General features: G+C 44.2%; 1 protein-coding gene across 1 annotated transcript in view; it reads left to right on the top strand.

Annotated features, from left to right (window-relative positions):
* LOC122544785 (protein jagged-1) overlaps positions 1-6,652 on the top strand; it is a gene marked incomplete at its 3' end in the record, with an annotated part of 80,810 nt that extends 74,158 nt beyond the window's left edge. Inside the window, exons 9-10 of the mRNA XM_043684117.2 lie at positions 5,308-5,469; positions 6,464-6,652. Coding sequence (XP_043540052.2) covers positions 5,308-5,469; positions 6,464-6,652 — 351 coding nt within the window. The remainder of the gene's footprint in view (positions 1-5,307; positions 5,470-6,463) is intronic.
* Between the last annotated feature and the right edge of the window lie 16,754 nt (positions 6,653-23,406).

Raw genomic sequence — 23,406 nt, 5'->3', positions numbered from 1 at the left:
TTAATAATTCAGAATATAAGAATACTAAATGCTTGTTATTCATTTTCCACCAACTGTCTCCCTGTTAACCCTGCAACACCACCCACACTCCAATCCCCACCTCTCATATTCCAGAGCAACCAGTTACAGCCCCCAATTTGGCTCTCATTCCTTTCTTTGGAAAGGCATCTTAATCTTAATTTATTTTTTCCCTTCAGTGTTCCTCCCAATACAATATCCCACAACTCATTACTCATAGAACATAGAACACAGAACATTTCAGCGCAGTACAGGCCCTTCGGCCCTCGATGTTGTGTCACCCTGTGAAACCAATCTGAAGCCCATCTAACCTACACTAGGTTCTCAACCTTCTCTCTAACAAAAACAGCCTCAATTCCCTCAACCTTTCCTCATAAGACCTTCCTTCCATACCAGGCAACATCCCAGTAAATCTCCTCTGAACCTTTTCCAAGGCTTCCCCATCCCAACTGCATGCAATACTCCAAGTGCGGCTGCACCAGAGTTTTGTACAGCTGCAGCATAACCTCATGGTTCCGAAACTCAATCACTTTACTAATAAAAAGCTAACACACCGTATGCCTTCTTAACAGCCCTATCAATCTGAGTGGCAACTTTGAGGGATCTATGTACATGGACACCGAGATCTCTCTGCTCATCTGCACTTACCATTCGCCAGTACTCTGCATTCCTGTTACTTCTTCCAAAGTGAATCACCTCACACTTTTCTGCATTAAATTCCATTGTCCACTTCTCAGTTCATCTCTGCAGCTTATCTATGTCCCTCTGTAACCGATAACATCCTTTGGCACTATCCACAACCATAGCAACCGCAGTGTCTTCCGCAAATTTACTGACCCATCTTTCTACACCCTCATCCAGATCACTTGTAAAACTGACAAACAGCAGTGGACCCACATCAGATCCTTGTGGTACACCACTAGTAACTGAACGTTTCCCATCAACCACCACCCTCTGTCTTCTTTCAGCTAGCCAATTTCTGATCCAAACCGCTAAATCACCTTCAATCCCATGCCTGTGTATTTTGTGCAGGAGCCTACCATGGGGAACCTTATCAAACACCTTACTGAAATCCATATACACCACATCAACAGCTTTATCCTCATCCACCTGGTTGGTCATTTTCTCAAAGAACTCAATAAGGTTTGTGAAGCACAACCTAACCCTCATAAAACCATGTTGACTATCCCTAATCAACTTATTCCTATCGAGATGATTATAAATCCTATCTTTTATGACCTTTTCCAACACTTTACTCACAGCTGGAGTATGGCTTACTGGTCTGTAATTTCCAGGATTGTCTCTACTTTCCTTCTTGAACAAAGGAACAGCATTTGCTATCCTCCAGTCTTCCGGTATTATTCCTGTCGACAATGACAAACATCAAAGCCAAAGGCTCAGCAATCTCCTCCCTGGCTTCCCAGAGAATCCTAGGATAAATCCCATAACCCAAAGGATTTATCTATTTTCACACTTTGCAGAATTTTAACCTCCCCTCCTTGTGAACCTCAATCCCATCTAGTTTAGTAGCCTGTTTCTCTGCTACTGCTCGATAACGTTGTCTTTTTCCAGTGTGAATACTGACAAAAAGTATTCATTTAGCACTTCCCATATCTCCTCTGACTCCACGCACAACTTCCCATTACTGTCCTTAATTGACCCTAATCTTACTCTAGTCATTCTTTTATCCCTTATATACCTATAGAAAGCTTTAGAGTTTCCCTGATCCTATCTGCCAACAATGTTTCATGTCCCCTCCTCGCTAGTCTTAGCTCTCTCTTTAGATCTTTCCTGGCTACTTTATAACTTTCAATCACCCTAACTGAGCCTTCACATCTTATCCTAACATGAGACTTCTTCTTCCTCTTGACAAGAGATTCGCCTTCCTTAGTAAACCATGGCTCCTACGCACGACAACTTCCTCCTTACCTGACAGTTACATACATATCAAGGACACGTAGTAGCTGTTCCTTGAATAAACTCCACATTTCTATTGTGCCCATGCCCTAAAGTTTCCTTCCCCATCCTATGCATCCTAAATCTGCTCTAATCGAATCGTAATTGCCTTTCTCCCAGCTGTAGTGTATACCTATCCCTTTCCATCGCTAAAGTAAGCATAACTGAATTGTGATCAGCAATCTTTGAGCAGCTTTGTAGCTTAGGTTGATGATAAGTATGTAAGTTAGCTTGCTGAGCTTGAAGGTTTATTTTCAAACATTTCATCACCACGACTAAGTAACATCATCAGTGAGAGTCTCCGGTGAAGTCCCACCTCTCGATTTATAGGTCTTGGTTTCCTAAGGTGGGTGATGTCAGTTCTGGTTCCTTTTTTCAAGAGTAGGTAGTTAAGGTTCAAATCAATGTGTTTATTGATAGTGTTCTGGTTAGAATGCCAGACCTCTAAGAATTCTCATGCTTGTCTTTGTTTTACCTGTCCTGGGATGTGTGTGTTGTCCCAGTCAAAGTGGTGTCCTTCCTTGTCTGTATGTATAGAAACTAATGAGAGTGGGTCATGTCTTTTGGTGGCCAGTTGGTGTTCATGTATTTTGGGGACACTTTTCCTGCTAGTTTGTCCGATGTAGTGTTTTTTTACAGTTCTTGCATGGTATCTTGTAAATGACGTTAGTTTTACTGGTAGTATCTAATGGATCCTTTAGGTTCATGAGTCGCTGTTTAAGTGTGTTGGTAGGTTTGTGGGCCACCATGATTCCAAGGGGTCTGAGTAGTCTGAAAGTCATTTCTGATATGTCTTGCTGTAACGTAGTATGGCTAAAGTTTTTGGTTGCGTTGTGTCTGCTTGTTTTGATTTGTTTCTAAGGAATCGGCGGATTGTGTTTATTGGGTACCTGTTTTTCTTGAAAGCGTTGTATAGATATTTTTCTTCTGCTTTTTGTAGTTCTTCGGTGTGTCAGTGTGATGTAGCTCATTGAAATAATGTCTTGATGCAGCTCTGTTTGTGGGTGTTGGGATGATTGCTTCTGAAGTTATGAATTTAATCTGTGTGTGTTGTTTTTCTGTAGACGTTGGTTTGAAGCTTTCTGTTAACAATATGTGCAATATCTAGGAATGGGACTCTGTTGTCGTTCTCCTCCTCTTTTGTGAATTTGATGCCAGTCAGGATGTTACTGATGGTGTTGTATGTTTCCTCTAATTTGTTCCATTTTTGTGATGACAAAGGTGTCATCTATGTAGCGGACCTAAAGTTTGGGTTGGATAGATGGGAGTTCAGCTAGTTCAAGTCCTGCATTACTGCTTTTGCAATGAGCCCTGATATTGGTGATCCCATGGGTGTTCCGTTGACTTGTTTGTAGGTGTTGTTATTGAATGTGAAATGGGTGGTGAGGCACAGGTCCACTAGCATGAGGATGTTGCCTTGGCTGATGAAGTTGGTGCTGTCTGGTGTTTGTGGTCCTGGCAGTGATGCCAGTGTTTCTTTGGCCAGATCTATGTTAATTGATGTGAAAAGGGCTGTAACGTCAAAGGAGATCATTATTTCGTCCTCTTCTATCCAGGTGTCTTTAGTGTTTGAGAATTCTTGGTTGGAGTGAATCAAGTGGCATGAATCTTAAGTGTTTTAGTTTTTGGTGGAGTTCTTTGAATTGTGGTCACTATCACCATAGTGCTCACCTATCTCCAAATCTAATATCTGGCTGGGTTCATTACCCAGTACCAAATCTAATGTAGCCTTGCTCTAAATTGGCCTGTCTACATCCTGTGTCAAGAAACCCTCCTGCACACATTGAACAAAAACTGACCAATCTAAAGTACTTGAACTCTAGTATTCCCAGTCAATATTTGGGAAGTTGAAATCTCCATTAAAAACTACCCTGTCTCTCTCACTCCTATCGAGAATCATCTTTGCCATCCCTTCCTCTACATCTCTGGAACTATTCAGAGGCCTATAGAAAACTCCCAACAGGGTGACCTCTCCTTTCCTGTTTCTAATCTCAGCCCATACTACCTCAGTTGGCGAGTCCTCAAACATCCTTTCTGCAGCCATAATACTGTTATTGACTAACAATGCCACATCCCCACCTCTCTCACCATATCCTCTGTTCTCACTGGAACATCAAATTCCCAGAACCTGCAGCAACCATTCCTGACCCTGCTCGATCCATATCTCTGAAATGGCCGCAATATCGAAGTCCCAGGTACCGAGCCATACTGCAAGTTCACCCACCTTATTCCGGAATCTCCTGGCATTGAAATAGATACACTTCAAACCACCTTCTTGCTTGCTGATGCCCTCCTGTGACCCTGAAACTTTATTTCAGACTTCCCTACTCTCAACCTTCTCTATACTTGAACTACAATTTAGGTTCCCATCCCCCTGCTGAGTTAGTTTAAACCCACCCGAAGAGCATTAGCAAATGTCCCCCCCCCACGATAATGGTACCCCTCTGGTTCAGGTGGAGACCCATCCTGTTTGTAGAGGTCCCGCCTACTCCAGAATGAGGCCTAATTATTCAGGAATCCAAAACCCTCCCTCTTGTACCATTTCTGTAGCCAAGTGTTCAACTCCTCTCTCTCCCTCTTCGTCCCCTTGCTAGCACGTGGCACGGGTAACCAACCAAAGATAACAACTCTGTTTGTCCTAGGTCTTAGCTTCCACCATAGCTCCCTGAATTTCTGCCTCAAATCCCCATCCTTTTCCTACCTATGTCATTGGTGCCTATGTGGACCACAAGTTGGAGCTGCTGCCCTTCCCCTGCAAGAATCCCGAAAACACGATCAGAGACATCACGAGCCCTGGCACTTGGGAGGCTACGCACCAACCATGCGTCTCTTTGGCTGGAATGTTTTAACTAGGCAGCTACTACAGTTTCTCTCCCACTAGTGGCCTATGATCAACAGGCATGGGAGAGAACCAGACTGTGTTTGGAGGAGCAACCCTCACCATTTTCTACTATTCTCCTCCTGGAGGCAACTTTTCTCTGACTGATTATCCTTCTAAGGGAATTTTCCAAAGGGATTTGGGGATTTCTTTCCCCTACGTGTTTTGAATGTTGCTATGAATCATTTTCTTTAAAGAAAACAAATCTAATGTAACCTTTTATCTCACTCCCAAAATTGCAGAATAATAACATCTCAAAATTTATTTAATATTGATAAATAATAGATATTGTGTTTGCATATCCTTAACACAGAAAAGCACATGGTAGCAATTAAACTTTCAGCATATACGGACAATGTTCCATGTGTTTGATGTTTTGTAATTTAATGGAGACCTGATGATTATCAGACATGATAATTGCTGATATAGGTGGGATCCTTTCCCTTTCCCCTCAGAAATATCAATGCAACTGCCCAGGAGGCTACACAGGAAATTACTGTGAGACCAGAGCTGAAAGATGCTCCAGCTCTCCCTGTCTGAATGGAGCACACTGTGTACACACCGTCAATGGCTTTTATTGCCAGTGTCTTCCAGGATTCTCAGGAAGACACTGTGAGGTTGGTAAAACAATTTTCATTTCATTCTTGTATAAGCTATGAGAAACAGTTTCACTTGCAATTCCATATTTTTAAAACAAGCAAACTTGACTAATTTTATCCAGTCATTGGATCAACTCCAGCATTGACATAGGCTTATACTGACTTCTATTTGCACAATACTGTGAAATTTCAAGTCCTTCCTAACAAAGAAATCTTAATGAAATTAGTGTTGAAAATGTTTTATTCTACATGGGATATTGTCATAAACCTTCCGAAAGTCCAAATAAGCTACATCCACTGGCGCCTTTTGATCAACTCTACTATTTATTTCCTTGAAGAATTCCAGTTGTTGTGGATGTGGTGCCAATCAAGTGGGTTGCTTTGTCCTGGATGGAATCAAGCTTCCTGAGTGTTGTTGGGGCTGTATCCATCCAGGCAAGTGGGGAGTATTCCATCACACTCCTGACTTGTGCCTTATAGATGGTGGACAGGCTTTAAGGAGTTAGAAGGTGAGTTATTCACTGCAGGATTCCTAGCCTCTGACCTGTTGCAGCCACTATATTTGTATGGCAACTTCAATTGAGCTTCTGGTCAACGGTGTCCTCCAGGATATTGATTATGAGAGGTTCAGTGATGGTAATGCTATTTGAACGTCAAGGGGCAATAGTTCCATTGTCTCTTACTGGAGATAGTTATTTCCTAGCATTTGTGTGGCATGAATGTTACTTGTCACTACAAGCCTGGAAATTGTCTCAGTAAAGTTAAGAGGGCAGATCATATGAGTGGACAACAATATTAGTGAGGCTGCTGTTTGAATTTCAGAAGAACCTATTCTGGTGTTTCCAGCATTTGCTGTTTATTATAGATAATTTGTGAATCTTTATATTGTGTATCATATAGTATTATAGATATTTTAGTTATTGTGTATATTTATATTGGATACTATATGCCATAGTAGAATGTTGTATCTTTTCTATGTATGATGAAGTTGAGCTTGCATTTTTCCCCATAGGTCATTGCAGGACAATGTCACATCAATCTCTGTCAGCATGGAGCCACGTGTTACAGTATGCAGCATGGTTACTTTTGTTCCTGTCCTGATGGATACGAAGGCAAGAATTGTTCTCACATTACAGACACCTGCCAGAGTGGCACATGCCAAGGTCTGTGCTTTCAGCTGAATCAGTCATCTCTGGTCATGGTAAAGCACGTCATTACTGTGTAAAAAGTTACTTCTCCGTTGCTATGCAGAGATTGTGCGCAGGCACTATATTGGATCCATTGCACAAGGGTGACTGTGAACTACAGGTATTTTGTTTCTTATTAGACTGTCTTCCCTCAATGTACAATGGGTTATAGGGTCCTGGCACAGAAGGAAGTCATTCAGCCCATTGTATCTATACTGGCTGGCTTTAGAACCATTCAATCAGTCCCCAGTCTCCTACTGTATTCCTGTAGTCCTGTATGTTCAATTTCCTCAAGTGCCCATCAAATCTTGTTTTGAAGTCATTCATCATCTCCACTTTCACTGCTCCTAAAGACAGAAACTCCTAGATCAATGCCATTTACTGGATAAAAATGTGCTTCCTCATGTCCTCTGTGCATTACCCTCCCTCACTATGTTAGATGAATTTAAGAGATAGGAGCAGGATAAACCATGCTCTCACGTAAACTCTTCATCTACATCCCTAGTCCTTGCACCATCAGTTAATGGGAACAGCTTTTCTAGGTTTATTTTGTTCAACTTATTTAATCTTGTACACTTTTATCCAACTTCTTTCCAATCCCCTTTTCTTCAAAGGAGATCTATCTCAGCTTTCCCAGTCTCAACATATATCTAAAATCTTGCTTCTAACTAATGATTCCTTTAGGTCTTCTCTGCATCCTCTTTACAGTCATTGCATCGTCCTAAAGTATGACAGATGACTTGGAGGCATGCTGTTGCTTTCCATACACTGTGGAATTTGATGACTGTGCTAGGCATAGTCTTAATGTCCCAGGTGTGTAAGGTCCAGCGCAACTAAGAGGCTCTTCAGGACAAGTGCCTTCTCTGTGGCCACTGGAGGGGTCAGGTCACTGTCAGAGAGGTCTGGGAATATCTGTCAGTCCATGGAGTGGCTTGAGAGGGATCCTCCTATGTGTTAGATTGTAACTTCTCAGTCTTCTCATGGTACAATGACACCATATTGGGCTGGGTACATCAGGATAGATATTCAGGAGCACCACCCAACTCTGCGGCCCACTGCTGCAGTGAACTCATGGTCCTCATGATGGTGTATGGGTGAACACTTCCACTAAGCTCCTCCTGAGGGAACTGTCTTGTCATAATTATCACCAACTTTTTCACTGACGAAACACTTCACTTGTCCACCTGGCTGGATTCCTCCATTGCCCTGACCTCTGTATCAGATCATCAAGGGTTCAAGCTCCATGGGACTATATAAAATAAACATGGGAATATAACCCATTACAGGGTCTATAGCCTTTTGCTGGAATTTATGATCTATTGCGAGGACTTTAGCCTGTTGGAGTCATTGATAGAGTCATAAAGGTTGACAGCAAGAAAAAAGGCCTTTCAACCTATTGAGTCTATATCAATCAAAAACACATACTTAATTATTCTAATCCCATTTTCCGCCACTTGACACATAGTATGCCTTGATATCGCAAGTGCACAAGTACATATTTCTTAAATGCTATGAGGATTTCTGCTCAAACCATCCTTACAGGCAGAGACCTTCCAGTTTCCCTCCACCCTCTGGATCAAATAAAAATGCTAAACTTCCTGCCACTTGCCTGAAATCTATGCTGCCTGCTCATTGAGCCAGCCATCAAAGGGAAAAGTTCCTTCCTGCCCCCCATGATTTAGTGCATCTCAACCATGTGCCCATCAGTCTCCTTTGCACCAAGAAAAACAGCAATCTATCCAAACTCTCTCCATCTCTAATCCAGGCAACATCCTGGTAAATCTTCTCTGCTCTCACAACTCTTCTATAATGTGGATTCCAGAACTGGATATAATGCTGTAGCTGTGGCCGAACCAACATTTTATGCAGTTCCAGCATAACCCCACCCCCCGGCCCCTGCTTTTAAACACTGTGTCTCAGCTAATAAAAGCAAGTTCCCATTAACCTTCTTAATCACTTTATCTCCATGTCCCACTACCTTAAGTGACTGATGGACTTGCACTCTGAGATCCTTCTGATTGTTAGTGCTTCTCATGGTCCTGTTGTAATTCATATATTCCTTTCCCTATTGTAGTCTGTAACTATAGCCAGACTATAAAGTATATGAGCAGAATTAAGCAATACAGCCTATCGAGTCTGCCGCACCATTCAATTAGGGCTGATATGTACCTCAACCTCATTCTCTCGCCTTCTCCCCATAATCCTTACTAATCATGAATCTATCTTCATTCCTGATGATGAACTCATGCTCGAAGTGTCAATTCTCCTGATCCTTGGATGCTTTTCCAGCACACGAATATTCAACATGAATCTATCTATCTCTGTCTTAAATATACTCAATGACTTGGCCTTCACAGTCTTCTGCAGCAAAGAGTTCCACAGATTAACTACCCTCTATCTAAAGAAATTCCTCTTGGTAAACATTCCATGAATTGTTTTTCTTGAAATCTGCTACCATCCTGATTTTCCCAGTCCACCTGCACAGTGAAGTCCCCTATGATTATTATAACAGTGTCTTTCTTACATGTCTTTTCTATCCTCTAATTTATTTTCTTCCCCACATCCTGACTACTGCAAAGAGGCCTGCACATAACTCCCATCATGGTATTTTTCCTTTGTGGTTCCTCAACTCTACCTATCCGGATTCTATGCTTTCCAACTCTATATCACTTATTGTTATCAATTTAATTTACTTTGTACGATCGAGGCAACTCTGTCCCTTCTGCCATTATCCTGTCCTTTTGATAGGACATGTAACCTTGGATATTTAGGTCCCAGCCCTGATCTCTGTTACAGACACAACATCATACCTGCTAATTTCAGTTGGTATGCTAATTTCAATTCAATGCGTTTTTATTTTGTTTCGTGTACTGTGTACATTTAAGTGTGATACCCTCAGTCCTGAGTTAATTGTCCCCCTTCTCATAGTTATCCTCTTATCTGCTAGTGCTTGAATTTCCATTCCTGACCCTGTCATATTTCTTGTTTTGGATACTTTACTAATCTCTGCTGAGCCCTCCCACCTTTAATATTTTTCCATAATTTTCTATGCAACTGAACCTTCCCTCTATTTCATTTACACAGATTGTATTCTTTAATTGGGAATATACCTTAGGCCTGTAGCCTAAAACTGGGACCACAGTCTATTATTGCAACTACTACCTGTTAGTGGGACTATTACCAATACTGGGATTATGATCTATTACCAGGTCCAAAATTTATTACTGGGGGACTGTAATTTTCAACTAAAACCTTTTACTGTGTCTACAGTCCATTACTTATACCCTACTCATTAATCTGCTTCAGGAAGAGTGACCAATATAAATAGTGGTAAAATAAGGATGGATAAACCATCTCTATTTTTCATTACAGGAAGGACCTTTCACCTCCTCTTTGTGCTGATGGCTGTCATGGTATTCGTCATTGTATCTGTTTGCATCTATCTCTTCATGAAGCAGTGGAAGAGAAAAGAAAGCGAGCAAATACCCTCAAATGAACATGTTAACAATCAGCGAGTGTCTCTCAACCTTATCCAAAATCTTCCCAGGTCCTGCAGCATCGAAAGAAATCCAGAATATGGGTACAAAACCCTCTGTGCTGCAAAAAGATCAGTTTGCATCACAGAGCAACTTACAACAGATCAGAAATTGGAGTTTATCATTCTAGATATAAGGAAGGATATTGAAACCGTGTCAGGAAATGGAAGCAACCTTAAACGACTGAACTGAGGAGGAACTGATCGAATGAACAAAGCAGAAGAGAGGTGCAGTCGTTTGGATGAAGCAGAGTCCAAAGGGATTGCATCATGAAAGATTTGAAAGCATAAACCCTGAACTGCTGGTACCATGACATCTTAACACAGGTCTCTTCAGAGGGGACAGTGGGACTTGCTAGAGATTAACATGTTGAATTAAAATGCTTCACTTTGACATGGCTTCCATCTGATCAATAACCAATTCTAAAAGGGGATTTCCTTTGAAAAGGAAATGATCTGCAGTGAACCTGAGTTGATTACAACTTGTAACTTTGGATCTATGTTTAGTTATCCTTCTTTCCCCACAGTCAGTCGAATCTGAGTGTCATTTTACTTAATATGAATAATTCTTTCATCGATTTCTAATGAATCAAAGTGAAGAAATTGAGATCTGCCTTTCTGAGCATTGTGGCTAAGTTCTCAACATTACAAATAAATTGTTGAAACTTTGTTGTCCATTCTGTAACTTAGTTGGGATTGTAGTTGTCTTTGTGGCTACCGTTAACCAATGTATACACTTACATTGCTTGCCTGCTCACTACAGTGTTATCCAAAGGTACCACCAGCTTTATTGGCCTGTGTGAACACGTGGTGTTGCAGCTATTTTATAAGTAAAGTACTAGTATATGAGTGTATGTTTGAAAGCTGAAATGATAAATGTCACATTCACAGATGTGTTTAAGATATAGGTGAGACTGCTAATTAGCATTCAACAAAGTGCCGCACAAAAGGCTGCAGCATTAGTTAAAGGTGTATGGTGTTACTGTCAATGTTTTAGTATGGGTAGAACTTAGTTAATTAACAGAAAACAAAGAGTGGGGATAAATGGGTGTTTTTCTGGTTGGCAATCAGTGGCTAGTGGTTTGCCTCAGGGATCAATGCTGAGAATGCAATTGTTTACAATTTACTTAGATGACCAAGTGTAGTGTGTCAAATTTTGCAGATGACACTAAGATGAGTGGTTGAGCGAAGTACGCAGAGGACATTGAAAGTCTGCAGAGGGACACAGATAGGTTAAGGGTCTGGCAGATGGAGTACAATGTGGGTAAATGTGAAATCATCCATTTTGTTATGAATAACAGCAACATGGACTATTAGTTAAATGGTGAAAAATTGCAGTATGCTGCTGTGCAGAGAGATCTGGCTGTCCTTTTGCATGAAACTCAAAACGTTGGTTTGCAGGTGCAACAGGTAATTATGAGGGCAGATGGAATATTGTCCTTCATTGTATGTTGATACTGCTCCTTTAATAAGGTTATGTTGTTTTGGCTTTTTTTTCAGAGAGTTTGGAAAAGGCACAGACTCTGAAAAGTCTGAGGTTGAAGGGTTTTAGCGCCAGTTTGATTATAGCTAAGAGATACTGCCTCCAGAAGGAGGCTTTCAAGTAAAAAACAAACACTTGTACAATGACAGGGGAGTGGCCTGTTCTCCCAGCTCAGCTTTTCTCTGGTTTGGTTTGGTTTTTAAGAGTAATGTGGAAAAATCTTCTGGACTCAAAGCAGCAGGTCCAGGCTGGTCCTTTCTCCTTGACTTCTCTCCTGGAAGACCCTGTGTTTGATTTTTCCTTTTGTGCCAAGGGGTGTTTATGGGGATTGTTGCAAGTATTTGGAACAGCATCATTAGGTTGGGATGATCACTTGGGTTTTTGGATAGGTTAAGTTATTTGGTATTCTGTTTTCTGTTCTTTGTGTTTCATTCAATAATCTTGTAACTAATTTCTGTTTCATTTAAAACTGAGTGATTGGGCCAGCTGCATCACTCCTGGAATATCCACTCTACACCTGCTTAAAACAACGAGCAAAGTTAGGGTCTGGCCTACTTTCCTGAAATGTTCTGAGGGGTTTGGCTTGGTCCATAACAATTGTGAGAGGGATGGAGTTTAATAACAGGGAGGTTATGCTACAGCTATATAGGATACTGGTGAGGCCACACCTGGAGTATAGTTTTTTGTCCTTGAAAAAGGATGCACTGAAGTTGAATGTGTGTACTGTACCTTTAAGACAGAGTGAATGCTGGTCTGAACTGAGAGCTTACAAGCACCTGTGTATATGACTAGATGGCAGTTCCAGGGTTTACTGGAAAATTGATAATATGTAACATTGGGCTGTGAAGTGGATACCTGAGTTTGGGTAGATAGGACAAAGAGTATATAGGACAAAGATCAGGACTTGAATTGCTTGCACAGCACAGAAGGGGACAACAATGAGAAGGGGTCACTCAATGCAGGATTGATGGTGTTGTGCTTAAATGCATGCAGTACACAGAACAAAATGAGTTTGTAGCACAGTTTGAAATTAGGGGCAGATTTGCATTAGGGTTAGATGTAGGGTCAGGGTTAGGGCTAGGGCGAGGGCTATGGTTATGGATAGGGATAGGCTAGGGTTCGGCTGAGGGTTAGGATTAGTGCTGCACCAAGGGTAAGGTTAGGGCTAAGATCAGAGCCAGGGTTGGGGCCAAGATTAAGGTGAGGGTTTAGGTTAGGGTTAGAGCTAGGGTCAAGGTTAGGGTCAGAGTTAAGATCTGGGTTAGGGTTATGGTGAGTGTTAGGGCTAGGGTTAGGGCTGGGGATGGGTTGGAGTTAGGGCCAAGGTTAGGCTAGGGTTAGTGTAACACTTAGGTTCAGGGCTAGGGCCAGGGTTCGGGTTATAGGAATGTATATGGTCAGGGTTACGGCCTGGGTTAGGATTAGAGTAATGGTCAGGGTGATGGTTAGAGTTAGGGCTAGGAATAGGTTAGGGTTAGGGCCCAGGTTAAAGCTGGGGTTAGCATTTGGATTTAAGGTTATGTGTAAGGGTTAGGGTCAGGGTTAGGGCTTTGTTTCTGGGTCAGTGTTAGGGTTGGTGTAGTGTTTGCGTCAAGGTTTGGATTAGGGTTAGAACTTAGGGTTAGGGTTTGTGTTAAGCTTTTTGTCAGAGTTAATGCCAAGTGTATAAGGTTAGGATTAATGTTAGGGCTAGGGTGTAGGGTTACAATTAGGGTTAGGATTATAGTCAGGGTTTAGGTCAGGTTCATGTTTGAGTTAAGGCTTTTGGTCAGGGTCAGAATTAAGGTTCGGTCTAAGGTTAGAAGTTGGGGCTACAGTTAGGGTTAGGGCTAAGGTTAGCGTTAAGGCTGGAGTGTGGGCTAGGATTAGGGTTAGGATTTGGTTTAGGGCTAGAGTTAGGGTTAGGGTTTGGTTTAGGGCTAGGGTTAGGGTAGGGGACTTGGGCTACATTGAGTTTTAGGACATGGGTTAGGGCTAGAGCTACATTAGGGTTAGTGTTACATGAGATATGATTTGGAAAAAGGTGAGGGTTACAGTTACAAGTAGAACTAGGGCTAGAGCTATGGTTATGTTTTGTTACAAGGTTCAGGTTGGGTCAAGATTATGGTTACCGTCAGTCTCATCTGCGAGGGTTTAGGGTTAGGCGTTAGCATGAGGGTATGAGTGTGGGTTGGGGTGAGAGTTAGAATCAGGGTGAGGGGTTATCATGAGGTGCTAGGATGAGGGTAAGTGGTTAAGTTGTGGGTCTAGTGTAAGGGTTAGGGTTTTGGTCAAGGTCAATGGTTAGCGTTGGGTGGGAGCAGAGGTGTCTTATGTTAGGGCTAGGGTTAGGCTTAAGGTTTATTGATTAGGGTTACTGATGAGCCTCAGTATAATTGCAATCTTCTCCACACGTGTGTGTTTCTATTGATGCTACTGTGCTCTATTCTCCCTCTTTGACTTGAGTCCCTGATGATTTTTACCCACCACTCTTGCCTCTGCAATGGTATGTGGAGGCCAGCAAAGGGTGGCATTGCATCATTTTAAACATCGAAGGGAACAATCGGGGGGAGACCGAGAACCTTCCTCTCTTTCTGCATTGTCTCAGTGTCAGTGTGTCTGTATGTGCGTTTTTCTGTGTCTGCAGCATGTGTTTTTCTGCTTCTGTATGTTTGTGTGTTTCTCCTTCTGTATGTCAGTGTGTTTGTATGTTTGTTTCTGTGTCTGTATGTGTGTGCATGTTTCAGTGTGTCCTTATGTCTGTGTCTGAGTGTCTGTATATTTCAGTGTGTATTTGTGTGTGTGGCTGTGACTGTTTGTATGCCAGTGTCTGTGTCTCAGCGCGTGCCTCTATGTCTGTTTGTTTCTGTATTTATGTGTTTCTGTGTCTGTCTGTATATATGTGTGTCTTTGTGTCTGTGTGTATTTCTGTCTGTTTCCCTGAGTGCGTCTATCTCTGTCAAACTATCTCTGTGTGTTGGTAACTGTGCCTGTGTGCTAATGTATCTGAGTGTATGCGCTAGTGTGTGTCTCTATGTTTGTGTGACTCTGTGCCTGTGTTTCTGTGCAGTGGGGTCTCTATTCTCTTAGGGGTGAATCCATTGAAATGGGTTTCACCCCGTTCCCCCTTTTCCACTCTTTCACTCTTGTGTTTAAGGTGATAGCTGAAAATGTGTTGCTGGAAAAGTGCAGCAGGTCAGGCAGCATCCAAGGAGCAGGAGAATCAACATTTCAGTCATTCCTGATGAAGGGCTTATGCCCGAAACATTGATTCTCCTGCTCCTCGGATGCTGCCTGACCTGCTGTGCTTTTCCAGCACCACACTTTTGACTCTGATCGCCAGCATCTGCAGTCCCCACTTTCTCTCTGGAGGTGGTAGAACACTGATGGTCATGTTAATGTATGTTTCCTTTGTGTTTGTGTCTGTGGGTCTATCTCTGACTCACTGGAGGGAAGTTTGATTGTATGGCGGCACGGTGGCTCAGTGGTTAGCACTGCTGCCTCACAACACCACGGTCCCAGGTTCGATTCCAGCCTCGGGTGACTGTGTGGAGTTTGCACAATCTCCCCGTGTCTGCATGGGTTTCCTTCGGGTGCTCCGATGTCCTCCCACAGTTTAAAGATGTGCAGGTCAGGTGAATTGGCCATGCTAAATTGCTGCTGAAAATGTGTTGCTGGAAAAGCGCAGCAGGTCAGGCAGCATTCAGGGAACAGGAGAATCGATGTTTCGGGCATAAGGCCTTCTTCAGGAATGAGGAAAGTTTGTCCAGCAGGCTAAGATAAAAGGTAGGGAGGAGGGACTTGGGGGAGGGGCGTCGGAAATGTGATAGGTGGAAAGAGGTCAAGGTGAGGGTGATAGGTCAGACTGGGGTGGGGGCGGAGAGGTCGGGAAGAAGATTGCAGGTTAGGAAGGCGGTGCTGAATTCGATGGATTTGACTGAGACAGGGTGGGGGGAGGGGAAATGAGGAAACTGGTGAAATCCGAGTTCATCCCTTGTGGTTGGAGGGTTCCTAGGCGGAAGATGAGGCGTTCTTCCTCCAACCGTCGTTTTGTTGTGGTCTGACGATGGAGGAGTCCTTGGTGGAGTGGGAGGGGGAATTGAAATGTTGAGCCACAGGGTGGTTGGGTTGGTTGGTCCGGGTGTCCCAGAGGTGTTCTCTGAAACGCTCCGCAAGTAGCCGGCCTGTCTCCCCAATATAGAGGAGGCCACATCGGGTGCAGAGGATGCAATAGATAATGTGTGTGGAGGTGCAGGTGAATCTGTGGCGGATATGGAAGTTTCCTTTGGGGCCTAGGAGGGAGGTGAGGGGGGAGGTGTGGGCGCAAGTCTTGCACCTCCTGCGGTTGCAGGGGAAGGTGCCGGGAGTGGAGGTTGGGTTGGTGGGGGGTGTGGATCTGACGAGGGAGTCACGGAGGGAGTGGTCTTTACGGAATGCTGATAGGGGAGGGGAGGGAAATATATCCTTGGTGGTTGGGTCCGTTTGGAGGTGGTAAATTGCCCATGGTGTTAAGTGCATTAGTCAGAGGGGAAATGGGTCTGGGTGGGTTACTCTTGACCTCACACTTTCCCGTGTTGTATTTCATCTGCCACTTCTTTGCCCACTTTCCCAACCTGTCTAAATCTTTCTTCAGCCTCTCCACCTCCTCAATACTACCTGCCCCTCATCAATCTTTGTATCATCTGCAAAACCAGCCAGAGTGCCCTCAGTTCCTTATCCAGATCATTTCCGCGTTGCAGAGGGAACACGCACATTTCTGAACATGAGCATATTTCACTCTGAGAAGCCCCAGCACAAATGCAAATTTCTTCACACAAGCATAGTGGGTGTCTGCACATATTGATGCTGCTGTGAGCTACTCTCAATCTCTGACTGAATCCCTGAAGAATTTCACCCTCCTTTATGAATTTATAAACTTATGAAATTATGAATTCATCTTCCCTTGTGCAGTGGTGTGGGGAGGCCAGCAGATGGTGGCGTTGCATCGCTTTAAACACAAGACCTAAGACCTGAAACCTTGCCATCTTTCTCACTCCATCTCTCTCTCTCCCCCTCTCTCCTGCATGTTCCCTGTCTATCTAGATTAGATTACATTACAGTGTGGAAACAGGCCCTTCGGCCCAACAAGTCCACACCGACCCACCGAAGCGCAACCCACCCATACCCCTACATTTAACCCTTACCTAACACTACGGGCAATTTAGCATGGCCAATTCACCTGACCTGCACATCTTTGGATTGTGGGAGGAAACCAGAGCACCCGGAGGAAACCCACGCAGACACGGGGAGAATGTGCAAACTCCACACAGTCAGTCGCCTGAGGCGGGAATTGAACCCGGGTCTCCGGCGCTGTGAGGCAGCAGTGCTAACCACTGTGCCACCGTGCTGCCCAATCTCTCTTTCTTTCTCACCCCTTCCCTCTACCCCTCTCTCTTCTTCTCTTTCTGTCCCTCTTTTACTCTCCCCATCCCACTCTCTCTCCCTCTCTCCATCTCTCTCACTCTATCTCATACTTTCCCTTTCTCTCCCTTCCTCTCTCCATCTCTCTCACTCTATCTCATTCTTTCCCTTTCTCTCCCTTCCTCTCTCCCAATATCTCTCTCTCTCTGTCTCTCACTTTTTCCCTGTCTCTCCCTTACACTCCTACATTCTCTCCCCCTTCTGTCAATCCATCTCACTCTCTCTCCATCTCCATCTCCCTCCCCATCTCTTTCTCTCCACCTCTCTCCTCCTTTCTGTCCCTCGCTCTGTCTTTTACTCACCCTTTCTCCCTCACTCTCCCAGTCTCTCTCACTATGTTTTTCTCTTTACCTTTCTCTTTTTCTCTTTCTCTCCCTATCTTCCACTTTCCTCCCCTCTCTCTCCACCCTCTCCCCCTGTCCCCAACCCTCCCATTCTCTCTCCCTCTCTGTCTCCAAACATGGTCTCTGCTAATTCTCCTTCAACTTCCTAATCTGTAACACTTGATTTTCCCTCCTGCTTCAATTGGTTGCTTTATGATTTTGTTATCAGACAGTCAGAGAAATTGCTGGGATATACTTCTCTACTACCTCAGTTGACTGATTTTCCACTGGCTTTTCAACCACAGTAGGCAGCACTCCTACCTGTGATCCAGCTACATCATTACCAACATCTCAACATTACGGGATCCCGAATCTCTTAATACTGTAACGTCTTTACCTGCTGCTCCTGGCCTATGCTGTGAACTTTACTATTGCAAGTGAATGGTTTAAGAAGATCTGGCACTTCTGGAAGCTGGTAAAATTGCAACATTTGGGTACATGAATGTGAAGGGTTTATAGGGATATGGGTCAGATGCTGGCAAATGGGACTAGATTAGGTCAAGATATCTGGTCAGTATGGATGAATTGGACCGAAGGGTCTGTTTCCGTGCTATGACAATGACTCCTCAAGCAGCATCTGACCAGGTTGCATTTTCTGTTGCAGATTTTTAGCCTCCACTATGCTTTCTTTTACCACTTTAACAAAGCTTATCCTGTTTTCCTACATCTGTCTTAGAGGGCAGAGCGACATCATTGAGAGAAATTCTGGGAGATGGCACCGCAATCACCATGCCTAGAGAGTTGATAGTGACAGGACACCCTCAGTGATCTATGCAATGAACAGCATTGAATCAGAGGGTGGCAAAAATGTCACTTCAAGGAATTCTGGGAGACAGCACTGCAATCGCGGTGACTGGGGAGTGGGTTATGACAGGACACCCTCAGTGATCATCACAGGAGGAGAGACAAGGTAAGATTCTCTTTTGCATGGGTGGAGATGATAGTGAAGGCAGTGGTATGCTCCTCCTGCCAGATGCGGGAAATCAAGGAGCTGTCTAGTGTCCCTAGCAACCTCATTTGCAGAAAGTGTGACCAGCTGCAGCTCCTCACAGATCATGTGATTCAGTTATAGAAGCAGCTGGACTCACTTTGGTGCATACAGGAGGTAGAAAGAGTGATAGGCATGAGCTTTAGGCAGATAATCACACTACAGATCCATACAGATAGATAGGTGACCACCAGGAGAGGCAGGCAAGTAGTGCAGGAATCTCTTATGGCTATTCTCCTCTCAGACAGGTGTATTTTTGGGATAATACTGAGAGGATGATTTCCTTTCAGGAGATAACACAAGCAGCAGCCAGGCCAGTGGAGCCACAACTGGTTCTGCTGTAGAGCAGCGTTGGGTGAAGTCCAGGAGAGCAATAATAGTAGGTGACTAGATAGTCGGGGACACAGACAGGCGTTTCTGTGACTGTGATTGAGACTGAGACTCTAGGGTGATGTGCTGCCCCCTGGTTTCAGGGCCCTGGATGTCTCTGAGCAGATACAGGATATCCTGAAGTGAGAAGAAAAACAGTTAGGAGTCATTGTCCAAATTGGCACAAATAGCATAGGTAGGAAGAAGGCAAAGGTCCTGCAAAGACAATTCAGGGAGTTAGGTAAGGAGCTAAAAAGCAGGACTGGCAGGGTAGTAATCTCTGGATTACTATCCATGCCATGGGCTAGTGAGGTTAGGAATAGAGAGAAAGTACAGTTAAACACATGGCTACAGAGCTGCTATAGGAGGGGGGGCTATAGATATGTGGATTATTGGGGTGTCTTCTAGACAAGATGGGACCAGTAAAAGAAAGATGGGTTGCACTTGAACTGGAGGAATTCTAATGTCCAGAGGAGGAAGTTTGCTAGACCTCTTTGAGAGGGATTAAACTAGTTTGGCAGGGGATTAGGGTTAGGATTAACTTCACCTGCAAAAGGGTTCAGGTCAGGGTTAGGGTTTACTGTTAGGGTTCGCAGTTAAGATTAGGGCCAGAATCAGGGTCGTGGTTGGGTTAGGGTTAAGGTTAGGACTAGGGTTAGGCTAAGCCTTAAGATCACAGTTAGGATCAGGGTTAGAGTTAGGTAGGAATGGGGTTAGTGATACGGTCAGTATTAGGATTAGGGTGAATCTCAGCGGCAAAAGGGTTAGGGATAGGGTGAAGGTGGTGGTTAAGGGTTACATAGAACATAGAAAAGTACAGCATAGAACAGACTCTTTGGCCCATGATGTTGTGCCAAGATTTAAACCTAATGTCAAATATAGTAACTTAACCTACCCACCCCTCAACTCACTGCTATCCATGTGCATGTCCAGCAGTCGCTAAAATGTCCCTAATGACTCTGCTACCACCGCTGGCAACGGATTCCATGCATTCACAACTCTCTGCGTAAAGAACCTACCTCTGACGTCTCCTTTATACCTTCCTCCTAATATCTTCAAACTATGACTCCTCGTACCAGTCAATCCTGCCCTGGGAAAAGTCTCTGGCTATTGATTCAATCCATGCCTCTCATTACCTTGTACATCTCAATCAGGTCACCTCTCTTCCTCCTTCTCTCCAGAGAGAAAAGTCTGAGCTTATTCAACCTTTCTTCATAAGGCAAGCCCTCCAGTGCAGGCAGCATCCTGGTAAACCTTCTTTGCACCATCTCCAAAGCCTCTGTCTCTTTCCTATAGTAGGACGACCAGAACTGGACACAATATTCCAAGTGTGGTCTCACCAGGGACTTGTAGAGCTGCAACAAAACCTCACGGCTCTTAAACTCGATCCCCCTGATAATGAAAGCCAAAACTCCATATGCTTTCTTGACAACCCTATCCACTTTGGGTGGCAACTTTGAGGGATCTATGTACTTGCACACCAAGATCCCTCTGTTCCTCCACACTGCCAAGAATCCTGTCTTTAATCCTATATTCAGCATTTGAGTTTGACCTTCCAAAATGCATCACTTCGCATTTATCCAGGTTGAACTGCATCTGCCATTTCTCAGCTCAGCTCTGCATCCTGTTTATGTCACGCTGCAGCCTGCAGTAGCCCTCTTTACTATCAATGGTACCTCCAACCTTTGTGTTATCAGCAAATTTGCTAACCCACCCCTCAATGTCCTCATTCAAAGTCATTTATAAAGACTACAAAGAACAGAGGCCTAAGCAGGTGCTCTGCGGGACCCCACTCAACACTGACTTCCAGACAGAATACTTCCCATCTACAACCACTCTCTGCCTTCTGTCAGCCAGCCAATTCTGAATCCAGATAGCCAAATCTCCCTGTATCCCATACTTCCTGACTTTATGAATGAGCCTAACATGGGAAACCCTATCAAATGCCTTGCTGAAGTCCATATACACCACATCCACTGCTCGACCATTGTCGACCTGTCTTGACACCTCCTCAAAGCACTAAATAAGATTTGTGAGGCATAACCTGCCCCTCACAAAGCCATGCTGACTGCCTTTAATCACACTATGCTTTACCAAATAGTCATAAATCCTATCCCTCGGAATTCTTTCCAAAACCTTGCTGACCACAGATGTAAGACTGACTGGTCTGTAATTGCCAGGGATTTCCCTTCTTGAAAAGAGGAACAACATTCGCCTCCTTCCAATCCTCTGGTATGACTCCCATGGAGAGGAGGAGGCAAATACCCTCGCCAGGGCTTACCAACCTCGTTTCTCACTTCCTGAAGCAGCCTAGGATAAATCCAGCACCACTCTAATCTAGACTAGGATAAATCTGGTCTGGCCCTGGTCACTTATCAATCTTAATGTTTTCCAAATTTTCCAGCACATTAACTTTATCAATCTTGATCTGGTTAAGCCTGTATCCCAGCTCCTCTAAGTTTACATTTACAGCAAGTTCCCTTTCCTTGGTGAAAACCAAAGCAAAAACCTCATTTAGGGCTTCCCCAATCTGCTCAGACTCCACGCACAAGTTCCATATGCTATTCTTGACTGCCCTATCTTCTCCCTGATCATTCTCTTAACATTCGCAGGGTCAGGGGTTAGGCTTGGTCTCACCTGCGATAGGGTCAGGGTTCAAATTCGGGTTGGTCTCACCTATATTAGTGTTAGGGTGAGAATGACGGTTAAGGTGACGATGAGGGTTAGTGTTAGAGGGAGGATTAAGTTTAGTGTTGGGGTTTTGTGGTTAGGTTTGGGGGTTAGGGTTAGGACTTTGGGTTTAGGGTTAGGGTTTAGGAATATGATTTAGAATTGGGGTCAGGGTTTAGGGATAGGGTTTAGGGTTAGGTGTCAGGGTAAGGTTTCATGGATAAGGGTAGAGTTTAGGGTTAGGGGTGAGGGTAAGTACTTAGGGTCAGGGTTAGGTCCAGGTCTATGTCAGGGTTAGGGATGGGGTCAGGGGTTTGGTGCAGGGCGTTAGGATTATGGTTACTCTATGATAGGGTTAAGGTTAGTTTCAGGGTGTGGGTCAGGGTAAGAGAGTTAGTGTTTAAGGTTAGTGTCAGGAATAGGGTCAGGGTTAGGGTTCGGGTATGGGAGTTGGGATACAAGGAGTTATTGTTAGTGTTAGTCTGTGTTTGGATTATGGTTAGAGTTCAGGATTAGGTCTGCGATAAGGTTAGGGTTACCCCGCGATAGATTTAGGATTAGGGTTAGGACTACAATAGGGTTAGGTTGAAGGCCAAGCTTGCAATAGGTTAAGCATCAGGGTTAGGATTTCATGTGAGTGTCATAGTGAGGGAGAGGGTCTGGGAGAGGACAAAGTCAGAGTGAGGGTCAGGGTTTAGGGGTTGGATTTGGATTTTGGTGAGGTTTAGGATTATGGCTAGGGTCAGGGCCAGGGTTAGTCAGTGTCAAAGTTTGTCAGGCTCAGGGTTAAAGTTAGGCTCAGGTCAGTTAGTCACAGCTACAATAATGTTAAAGTCAGGGTGTTAAGATTAGGGTTCAGGGTTAGGGTTACCTGCGATAGAGTTAGGTTCAGGATTTTAGGTTTAGGGTGAGTCTCACCTGTGTTAGGCTTAGAGTTAGGGTGAAGGTTAGACAGATAGGAAAAGGGTTAGTGAGGAAAAGGAATAGTGGAAGGGTTAGTGCTACCTGCGATAGGGTTAGGGTTAGGGTTAAGGTTAGGGTTAGGGTGTGTGAAAGGGATAGGGTTAGGGCTGGGGTTGGGGTTAGGGCTAGGGTTAGGGTTAGGGTTAGGTTTGCCTGTGATAGAGCTAGGAATAGGGTAAGCGTTACCTGTGAGACGGTTAGGGTTAGGGTATCTGCAATAGGGTTAGAGTTAGGGTGAGGGTTAGTGTTAGGGTTAGGGTTAGGGCTAGGGTTGGGCTGCGATAGGGTTAGGGTTTAGGGTTAGAGTTACAGTTTGGTTTAGGTTAGGTTAGGGTTAGGGAGTTAGAGCTAGAGTTAGGGTTAGGGTTGGTCTCCTGCGATAGGGTAAGGGTTAGGATAAGGGTTAGGGTTAGGGTTAGGGAGGGAGGCTTCGATAAGGTTAGGGTTAGGATTAGGGCTGGGGTTTGGTTTAGGGTGAAGGGTTGGTGTTGGGGTTAGGGTTAGGTTTAGGGTTAGGGTTAGAGTTATGGTTCGGATTTGGGTTAGGGTTAGGGAGGGAGGGAGGTTGCGATAGGGTTAGGGGTTAGGGGTTAGTGGTTAGGGCCAGGGTCGGGTAAGGGTCATGGTCATGGTCATGAGCATGGTTAGGTCTAGATTAGGGTTAGGGTTACGGTTAGGGTTAGGGTTAGGGTTAGCCTTGCGATAGGGTTTGTGTTATGGTTAGGGTTAGGGGTTCGGGTTAGGGTTATGGGTTAAGTTTAGGGTTAGGGTTAGCATTGGGGTACGGATAGCGAGGCTCGCGATAGGGTTAGGGTTAGGGAGGGAGGGATAGGGTTAGGGTTTGGGTTACGGTTAGAGTTAGGGTTAGGGATGGCCTTGCGATAGGGTTAGGGGTAGGTTTAGGGGTTAGGGTTAGGGTCAGGTTTCGGGTTAGGGTT

The sequence above is a fragment of the Chiloscyllium plagiosum genome, unplaced genomic scaffold, assembly GCF_037043375.1.
Source record: "Chiloscyllium plagiosum isolate Xiang-an unplaced genomic scaffold, Cpla_swu_hap1 HiC_scaffold_47, whole genome shotgun sequence".
Taxonomy (NCBI): Eukaryota; Metazoa; Chordata; class Chondrichthyes; order Orectolobiformes; family Hemiscylliidae; genus Chiloscyllium; species Chiloscyllium plagiosum.
Note: the sequence above shows the minus strand (reverse complement) of the source record. Positions and strands in the feature narration are given on the sequence as shown.